At 39.1% G+C, this 10,294-nt stretch overlaps 2 protein-coding genes across 2 annotated transcripts; both read right to left on the minus strand.

Annotated features, from left to right (window-relative positions):
- Positions 1–904: 904 nt before the first annotated feature.
- CSUI_001550 (calcium binding egf domain-containing protein) lies at positions 905–3,740 on the minus strand (the record flags this gene model as incomplete). The annotated part of the gene is made up of 3 exons (XM_068061756.1): positions 905–1,243; positions 2,373–2,631; positions 3,466–3,740. Coding segments are annotated over 3 exons (873 nt in total), but the record flags the coding sequence as incomplete, so codon positions are not given.
- Positions 3,741–8,804: 5,064 nt separating this feature from the next.
- CSUI_001551 (uncharacterized protein) lies at positions 8,805–10,092 on the minus strand (the record flags this gene model as incomplete). Its single annotated transcript, XM_068061757.1, has 2 exons — positions 8,805–8,939; positions 9,667–10,092. Coding segments are annotated over 2 exons (561 nt in total), but the record flags the coding sequence as incomplete, so codon positions are not given.
- Positions 10,093–10,294: the final 202 nt, after the last annotated feature.

Below are 10,294 nucleotides of genomic sequence, written 5' to 3' on the forward strand. Positions count from 1 at the left end.
TGCCTATGTATGTCTATGTATGCCTATGTATGTCTATATATGCCTATGTATGCCTATGTATGCCTATGTATGTCTATGTATGCCTATGTATGTATGTATGTTTTCTTGCGTTGTATCCATGTGGAGAAATAAGCTAGGGAGATCACTTCGCTGCTCTTCTCTTCTTCTGTAGATGGCTATGGACTGGTGTATAAGAAGGAAGATAGAAAAGTAGGAGGGAGATCGGTTGGTATGGCTAGGTAGTGTCCATAACAAAATGTAGAGACATACATGGATCTATAGACATGCGTGTCTACGTGTATGCACTGCTATGTCAAGATTATTCTCACAACCTGTCTCCCTCTAGTAGATGTATATACATGTATATAGAGATATATCTATAGATATCATTACGACTATAGACCTCTATATATGCCTACGTATGTTCGGATTCTCACCCTCAGTGATAGCGCTGGCAAAGGATAGGTATGCATTTGCTTCCTATCCCTAGAGCTGTCTACAGACATGTACAGACGTACACGTGCAGAATCATGTCTTTCTGCAGTTTCTTGCCTATACTTGTATATCTATGTATCTATCTACCAATCTAACTCTCTCTCTGTCTGTCTATCTATCTATCTCTCTATCCAACACTTAGGCATCTATATGCCTATCTTTCGACCGCTCTGTCTGTCTGTCTGTCTGTCCATCTATCTATCTTTCTTCGGTTTATCTGTCTATCTGGATCTAGGTCTATGGATGTGTCGGTATTTCTCTTTTGTCTTACCTTACCCGAGTTACCACGACTCTAATAGCAGCCTATCTCCCTCTCTGTAGACATATGTATGCCGACATATATACATGTATATATATATATGTATACAAGAAAGGCGTGCATGCACGTAAGTGTATATATATGTGTGGTGTTGTAGGTGTTACCTATAGTAGTAAGACTGGCATATTCCCCGAAGGGCCCTGTACGCAAAGGAGAGCTTGGATTTTCAAGCTGATTCTGCAAGGCTAGTAAAACCTCAGCCGAACTCATCATCTGCTGTTGCTGGTGTACATACACCTCATCATTATCATCCATTCCTCCTGCCGACGTAGAAGAGGAAGGAGAAGAAGAGAAACTGCCTTCTTGAGAAGTTGAGAAAGGCGAAAACGAAGAAGATGACCTAGGGGGATGAATTCTTATGATAAGAATGATACTGCCTTCTGACACTCTCAGCACCTCTATCCGATCACCTTTCAAGCCTGGAATAGCCTACAACCGTTCACACACACAATACACACATGCAGTTACTGCATGCATATATCTATATATATATATATATGCATGCAATAGACAATTTATATATATATATATGTACACAGTTGATATACGTGGGTACACACATAGGTAGAAGTGATATAGAGATATCACATATATGGTGCTTATAGGCCCCGTCTGTTACATCTCTACTTTATATACGTATATATCTATATATATATATATATATGCAGGTATACAGAAGAGATACAGGGAACGGTCTGGAGTGGATGTGTGACTCTTTGTACACCCCTCTGGAAAAGAATGATAGAGTAGAAGAGGATAAGGCCAAGCCAACGAAAGCAAAGCAGAGAAAGAAGAAGTTAAAAGGAAAGAGAAAGAATAAAGAGTCTTTCACTGGATATCGGTCGGCTTCTGTATCTGTATCTCTATCCATATATCAATATGTACACATACATGTAGATGTCTATAGGCATATACCGAGGGTGTCAGTGAGAGAGATAGGATTGAAGTGAGATAGGATAGGAATATATAAAAAGAAAGAGGAAAGAATGAGGCATCGATATAGATAGATATCCCCTCTTTGTAAATCACAATACACTCGAGTAGCGTACGTACACCTGGTCTTCCAGCAGCTATGAGGAAGATTCTATACATACACACCAGCTCATAGAGCACATCTTTCTTCCTTTCAAAAACGAAAAGTTTGGTTCCTCTAAAGACTTCGAGAGAGAGAGAGATAACTCTCCACCATTCAAATCTTTTTCATCGAATCATCCATCTCTCTTCTTCTTCTTTTCTCTGTTTCTTCCTTCTTTCCTGGACTGTAAATCGATAGCCTCCTAAACGCATGAAAACGTACGCCTTTGGTACGACCCGACTACATGCAATATACATATATATATAGGCATAGGTATACACATACAAGCCATCTATATCCATAAATATATGTATATATGTATATCTTTGTACATTTAGACATGTGTATCTCTCTCTGTGTCTATATCTTCCTCTCCAGGTATGAAAGGATATGTAAATCTATCCGCATGGGTAGGTATATATATCTCTATCTCTTTCACTCTCTGTATACCTATACGTCCATATCTTAAGCCGTGTGTTTTACTTGGGCCAAAGAAGTTGTAAGAAGCCTGACAAAGTTGTCTTCGCCTTCTTCTTGCTCTATGGCACGTCGATAGTCCGTTGTGATGACCACCTTTGCTTGGAGAACCGACGGAGATTTCACGCACTGGCGTCCATCCCCTTCATATCCCTCGCGACAACTACAGAAATAGCCTCCTTCTGTATTTACACACCGAGCTAGCGACGAAGACGCGCAGACAGCTAGGCCCTCGAGACATTCATCGATGTCTTCACAGGTGTCTCTAAAGGAAAAGAAGGGAAAGGAAGGAGACAAGAAGAAGAAGATCATTCTCTCCACTCCGGTCTTGAATAAAGAGACGAATGAATTCTATAGAATCTCTCTCTCTACAGGATCAAGAAGAGGAAGAAGAAGAAGAAAAAGAAGATGTGGCAAGATGGCGGTCCTTCACATACACGTATACCTACATATCAATATATATGGTGCGTATATACAGCTAGGTCTAGGGAGGAGAATGGGATATATATATGTGTATATATGTAGAAACTGAAAGAGATGATGGAAGAGAGAAAGAGATACATTACACCCTTCTTCATGCCTAGGAAGGACGTTTGGCTGGTCTCCTTGTTCAGAGAAAGACGAAAAAGAAGAAGAGAGACAGTCTGGCTTGATCAAGGCTTCTCCGCTTTTCTTCTCTCTTTTCTTCTTCTTTCCATCGGATGCAATTGAAAGGAGAGGTATAGACTACAGATAGATAGATTAAAGATAGATAGATTAAAGATAGATACACAGATAGCGCTAGATAGACAGATAGATAGAAAGGTTAGAGAGGCAGACTCATACATATATATATATATATGTCTATTTGTGAATAGTAGATACGAAGAAGCAGGACTTCGTATTGTTCGCTTCTGTCAGCTGTGTGCACAAGTCATGAGGACAGTCTAGAGAACTTTCTTTCTGTCTCGTTTCTTGTCTCTCTCTTCCTCGATTTCCTCTATGGATCTCTAAATCTTAATGGAGAGAGACACGACTTATTGACATATCAACACACAAGGACAAGAGAGAGAAGAAGGAGAAGAAGGAGAAGAAGAAGAGATAGGTTGTGTGGCTTTACTTGATGCGTCGATAACCTTCAGCACACCCGCATGTCCCGTCATGTAGACAGTGAAGAGAAGAAGGACATTTCGATCTCCCATACTCATCGAGGCACAAATAAGAAGAAAAAGAAGAACTCCCTTCTCTCCCGCCACCTATTGTGCTGCAAGCGTCGATTCGGAATAGATAGAGAGAGAGAGAGAAGGATAGATGGAGGGAGTAGATGGTAGACAGATACCGAGAGTTCAGCACATCCAGAGAAACAATCTCTATACACCAGAAAGCATATAGAGAGAGATGTACATGCATGCATGCGTGTCTACATATATGCAAAGTGTATCTATACAAAGAGGTGTATCTATCCATACAGATATGAACGATAGAGAGATAGGGGGTTTTCCACTCTAAGCTAACGGATGGAAGGGACAATAAGAATATAAATGGATATCTATATACACTCACTCATATGTGCATAAATATACACACAGGTACCGATGTAAAGGTATACGAGTATAGACCTGCATATATATATATATATATGTATCTGTATCTATATCTCTCTCTATATAGGTATATGTATACATGAACGCACATAGACCCATGAGAGCATGCCTTGTAAGGGGCGTTTCTTTTTGTTTTCTCTTCGAGTTCAGAACTGTGAGAATTCAAATGACGAAGTCACATTCACATACATGTAGAAATACATACAGTCACATACACATCTATATCTATATACATACATCTATGGAGAGATGTATATATATGCATATGTGTATACATGTATATATATAGAGAGAGAGATAGAGGGTGGCTTTTACTTCGTTCTGACGTCATCATTCAATAGGGACAGGCAGAGAGAAGGGCCACAGATAAATTCTGAAATCTTTGTCTCTCTTTTCCTCTGTATACGTCTTCACGGTAAAACAGATACATAGACATACGTATACATCTCTCTCTCTTGACGCGGATAGTTGCATATGCACGAAGCGTTCAGTTGGAAAGAAGAGAGAAAGAAAAGAAAAGAAGAGACAGGAGATCCGGTGACTGTATAGAGAGAGACACGATAGTAGTAGTAGTAGAAGGAGACGCCTGTAGAAGAAAGACAAGATCTTTTCTAGTGATCTAGATATCTCGACTTGGATTTCTGTCAGATATACACTCTACCCAAGGTGGTGAAAAGAATGAAAAGAAGAGGATGAAGATAAAGATAAAGGTTTACCTCTTATCACTCCTCCGAATGACCACATCGCATATAGACATCTATAGATATACATATATATATGTGTATATACATACATACATGCATATACATACATCTGCATACATCTATATATCTATATATAGATATAGATCTGTATACATATATATATGGAGATTGGACATGTGCAGTCATTTGTATCAATGCGCATGCAGATCTAAGTAGGTATGTATAGCTATATAGATCTATTTCTCCATCTCTAGATAGCTCTACGTAGAGACTAATTCACATGCAGCTGCCTCTCTGTATGACTTGCCTCCTGCTCTTTAGCTCTGTATCTCTACATAGATGGATACTCCCACACAAGTATACACTCCTGTCAGAAGGGTTCAATAGCCTTTCTCTCTCTTTCTCTCTTTCTCCTATGTATGTGACAAAGGGTATCTCATAGATCATCGACAGTCTTTCTTTCTTTCTCACTCTTCTTTTTCTTCTTCTTCTTCTTCTTACTTCATGAATTGCACGTTGGGCCTTGAGGGAAAAGAAGATGAGAATGACGAAAGGAGGAAAGAAACAAGAAAAGAAGAAAATTAGGAGATGAGAAAGACGAATAGAGAGATAGAGAAAGCATTCAGAGAATACAAGAAAGAGAGAGAAAGAGAAAGAGAGAGAAAGAGAAAGAGAGATAGATGAATAGAGAGAGAGAGAAAAGGTTTGTCTTTCAAGTGGAGGTGACGTGGGTAGATCTTGAATACTAGCTAGTACAAGGAAGATAAAGATGGAAATGAAGAAAATGAAGAAAAGCAACAGAAAGACAGAAAGACAAAAAGGGGCGATCAACGCACTCATTTCCCCCCTTTTCCTCCTCCTTTGAGACACACAACGCAAATCAGTCTCATAAGAAGAGAAACGAACGAAGAAAAGAAAGAAAGAAAGGAGATAAGAGAGAAAGAAGAGCCGAGAAAAGGATAAGAAGAAAGAAAGAAAGAGACCATAAGACAGAAGGGAACAAAGATATAAGAGAGAACGGAGAAAAAGATCTAAAGAAAGAATAAGAAGGAGATAAGAAAGAGGTGTTGCGAAGGAAAGATACAGCAAGAAGAAGAACACTAAAAAGAAAGAAAGATAGGAAGAGAGAGAGATCTTATCAACCCAAGTTTTGACAGAGAAAGTCGCCTTTTCTCTCCAAAGTTATCGCAAAGAAAAGAAAAAGAAAGACTCTCTCTTTTCACGAACTTGCTCCATTCTGGAGAGATACATATATACATACACCAATCTATAAATACACACATACACATGCCTACATATATATATGTATACAGCTATATACAGATATACGTAGGGATACATATGTATATGTCTGTCGAACTTTCGGGTGTCTATGTATATAGATGTATCTATATGTACATTCACACGCCGATAGCTCTATATCTATATCTACACATGGAGGTTATTGTATGTTAGCTTTATAGACAGTTCGGCTGTATGTACACCCGGATGAGCGCCATGTAGATAAGGAGGAGGTCGACCAAAGATTTCACAGAAAGAAGACTTCGTTGTGAATGATTGAATGAAGAAGTGAAAGAAGAGGAGATCAAGAAAAAGAAAGAGATCTAGCCATAAAAAGAAAAGATCAAAAGCACTACGTTCTTTCCTATCTACGTCTTCCTTCTATCTGAATGTATCTATCTATGTATCTATCTATTTCAAATGAAAGAAAGATGTGAGAATAGATAAAGGGCTGAAGCAAAGAAGAGAGAATATAGATATGCGACTTGGCTCTTCTTCTTCTTCTCCCATGTCTTGCTTTGTTCCTTACACGCAGAAGGTCTTTCCGTCGCCTATGTAATTCGCCTACAGATAGCAACAGAGAAACACAGGCACAAGGAAAGAAAGAAAGAAAGAAAAAGAAAAAGAGAGAGAAAGAGTAAATGAAGAAGAAGAAGAAAGATAGAATGATCAAAGACAAAGGAGAAACAGGAAAGGCACCCAAACCGAGGAAGAAAGAAAGAAAGAAAAAGTGAGTAAATAAATGCATGCATGAATGAATTCTTCTTCTTCTTCATGAAGGCTAGAGCTAGTTTGTCAAGAAGACGTTCTTCTTGTCCAAAACGATCGAAGCCTTTGAAGAAGAAGAAGAAAAAGAAGAGAAAGAAATAGGAGAAGAGTCTTCGATGAGAGATGGAGAGATCTCTATGATCTCCCTCTTTTCTTCCCCTCCTTCTTTTCGCGATCGGTCACTTTGCGTCAAAGAAGAAAGACAGGGGAGAGATCAGAGACAGATCGAGAGCTAAATGAAGGAAAGAAGAAGATGAAGAAGAAGTAGAAGAAGAAAAGGTGGATGACTTAAGAGAAGATGACAGTGATTTGTATCGAAACAGAAAGGAAGAGAAACCTCACTCATTTCTCTAAAGAGTTGTAAAGAACAATACTCATATATAGAGAGATGTCTGTACATACACCTGAATGGTAATAGCAGTGGTAGGAGTAATAGCAGGAGGCAAAAGTTTATCTAGGCCTTCGCGAGAGAGAAGAGAATCTATCGTCTTGGGGTGTATGTACACCACACATAGACGTAATGAAGAAGAAGGAGAAAGAGACGTTGAAGAAAGAAAGAGTCGTATCGAAGAGAAGTAGAAAAGTTGAACGTGTGATACAATGAATTTTCAGATGCAATACGAAGGAAAGAGAGATAGAAAGAGGGACAGAAAGAGAAATATCTCCTAATGTTGATAGATTGATAAGAAGTAGATTATAGATGAATACACAAATGAACTACAGACAGAGAGATGGATCAGAGATTAAATAAAGATAGATATATGATACATCGAGATAATATATACAGCTAAAAGACAGATAAATAGATAGATAGATACGTAGATAGATCAAAGACATATGGAAAGAAGATGAAAGATAGACTGAAGATAGATAGAGAGATAGGCAGATACATAGACTGAAGATTGATAGGTAGATTAAGGATGGATAGATTAAAAATATATATAGATTAAAGATAGATAGATAGATGAGAGATAGATGAAGGGAGAGTTCAGATGTAGCGGTTTGTATAGATCTAGATGAAGAGAGGCGAAGGGAGAATGTCCAACTGACTGAACGATGGATAGATGGATGTGTAAGGAGAGAAGTAGTAGTAGGTGGTGGGGGGTGTGTGAGGTAGAGTTTCTGTCTTACTTGGCATAGGCACCTATAGCTTCCCTTTGTATTGACGCATACAGCTAAGGGATGGCAAGGAGACTTTTTGACTTCTGCGCATTCGTTGATATCCTCGCATTTCATTCCGTCTCCTTCAAATCCAGCCCGGCATCTACACAGACAGACATGCAACAGAAAGAAAGAAAGAAAGAGGGAGAAGGAAAGAAAGAAATGAGAAACGAAGAAACAGGGAGAGAAGATGTGGATCTCTCTCTGGATGTATGCATTCATTCGGGGGTGTAGTATGGATACAAAGAAGTCTTAGAAGAAGAGACCCTCCGTAAATCTTCTATAGAAGAGAAGGGAGATAAAGCAAAAGCTTTTAGAGGTCAACAAGGATCTATAGCTACAACGATAGGCATACAGATTCTTCTTTCTCTCTATAGATATACATAGAGATAAGTATGTTTATATATTCATCTATCTGTAAAGCTCTACATATGTATGTATAAAGATGTATCTAACTAGACATCCATAGTCGGCAACATAGAGAGGAGGCATGTCTCTCTATGGCAAGATAGATACAGCTATCTGTCTCCTTCTCTGCTCCGATCGAGGCATTAGCTTTCTCTTTCTTTCTCTTTAAACTATCTAGTATCGTTCTCTCTAAGGCTCTTCACATCTTTATCTGGGGGGATGACCTTCTTTCCTACTGTAGAGAAACATCTTTACTTTCGACTCCGTAAACTCGAAAAGCTCTTCTTTCATTCCTCTCTCTTTTCAAAGGCTGATATATATATATATACAGATATAGATGTCTTTATCTCTCGCTCTCCTTATCTTTTTCGCTTCTTCCGCATACCAAGGTAAGAGACGAGGTTGGTTCATCTTTCTCCTTCGTGCTTTCTTTCCGAAGGATTGAATGAGAGAAAGAAGAGAAAGAAGAAGACAAAAAAAACAAAGAGAAGAAAGCCTTTCTTTCTTTCTTTCTCACTCTTTCTTTCTTACCGACACCGATAAGATCCATTTGGAGATAGCCATATAGTCGATGTGATAGCTGGAGAAGAAGAAGAAGATGAAGAGGGAGAATCTTCTTCTTCTCCTCCTTTTTCTCCTTCTGTTTCAGATGCCTTTCTAGGAAATGTCTGTACGGTAAAGAGGAGAGTGAAGAAAAGAGCAAAGAAAGAAAGAAAGAAAAGAAAGAAAGAACGAAAGTAAGGGAAATGTCTCCGTGAAGGCTCAGGTGTATAGACACCGTGCAAGGTATAGAAGAAGAAGAAAGCGAAGACGTGAAGAGAATACAAATGATAGATAGGAGATTTCATATGCATCTTGGTGTCTTTCTCTCGGTTTACCATTCATTTGCCAGACATATCCATCGTTTCCTTACGTAGAAGTATCATTTCTTGAGAGAGGTCCTAAGAGGAGAGAATGAATGGACGGCAAAAAAGGAGTGAACTCCCCCTTTCCTTCAGCTAGACCTTCTCTAGATATCATGGTCTTGTTCTTCTTCATCTTCCTCACACATCTCGGGTGTATGTACACCTCCTGTCCAGTCAACGCTTAGATCATAACTTGTACAGTAGCAACAGATGTCGGGATAAAGGCAAATCACTAGCCTTTCTAACATGTCTCTTGTAAATACTATCCTTCACCTCTTCAAGAAAAGGCAAGTCATAGATGCCTCTTCGCTCTATCTATCTATCTACCTTTAGTCTATCTATCTATGTTTCTTCAATCTATCTATCTATCTATCTTTAATCTACATATCTATCTATCTATCTTCAACCTAGCTATCTATCGTTAATGTGTCTCTTTCGCTCTTTTCTCTCTCGTCTTCTCCTTGATGCCTGAGAAAGATCTTTTTCTTACTTTCTTCACATGGAGAGAGAAATCTCTTTCTCTTTCATGGAGTATTCTTCCTCTTCTCTTTCTCTCTTCAGACAAATGCAGTCTCTCTTCTTCTTCTTTTTCTTTTCTTTTTTCTCGTTCTTTCTCCAGTCTCTCTGAGGAATGTGGATAGTTTTCTATGATGTCTCTGTCTAAGATAGATGTGCTGCGAGTAGGACTAGTAGGAGGAGGAGCGGTCAAAGTCTCTCTCTTTTCTCTCTTCTCTTCGATCTCCGCGGTAAAGGCCTCGGCGCTCCTCCCCTTCTTTAGCGAGGAAGACGCGGAAGAAGAAAGAAGAGGAGATGTCTTGGGAGATTCTTCTATTTCTTCTCTTTCATCCTTCGGTAGGTCGTAAATTTCACACACTGCATTGACGTGACAGAGATTATCTACGCATGCACCGATCGGCTGAATGAAAGAGAGAAAGAGAGGGAAAGAAAGAGGAAGAAGATAGAAGGAAAGAGAACATATGAGAAGAGGGAGGAGAGCAGAAGAGAAGACAAGAAAGAGAAGAAGAAGAAGAAGGTCTGTTTAACGACTTCCCTTGTTAGGTTGTCTGGGAGATTCTTAAGATTTCTCTTACACGGAGGAGAAGAAGAAGAGGAACACG

The sequence above is a fragment of the Cystoisospora suis genome (genome assembly GCF_002600585.1).
Source record: "Cystoisospora suis strain Wien I chromosome Unknown contig_628, whole genome shotgun sequence".
Lineage (NCBI taxonomy): Eukaryota > Apicomplexa > Conoidasida > Eucoccidiorida > Sarcocystidae > Cystoisospora > Cystoisospora suis.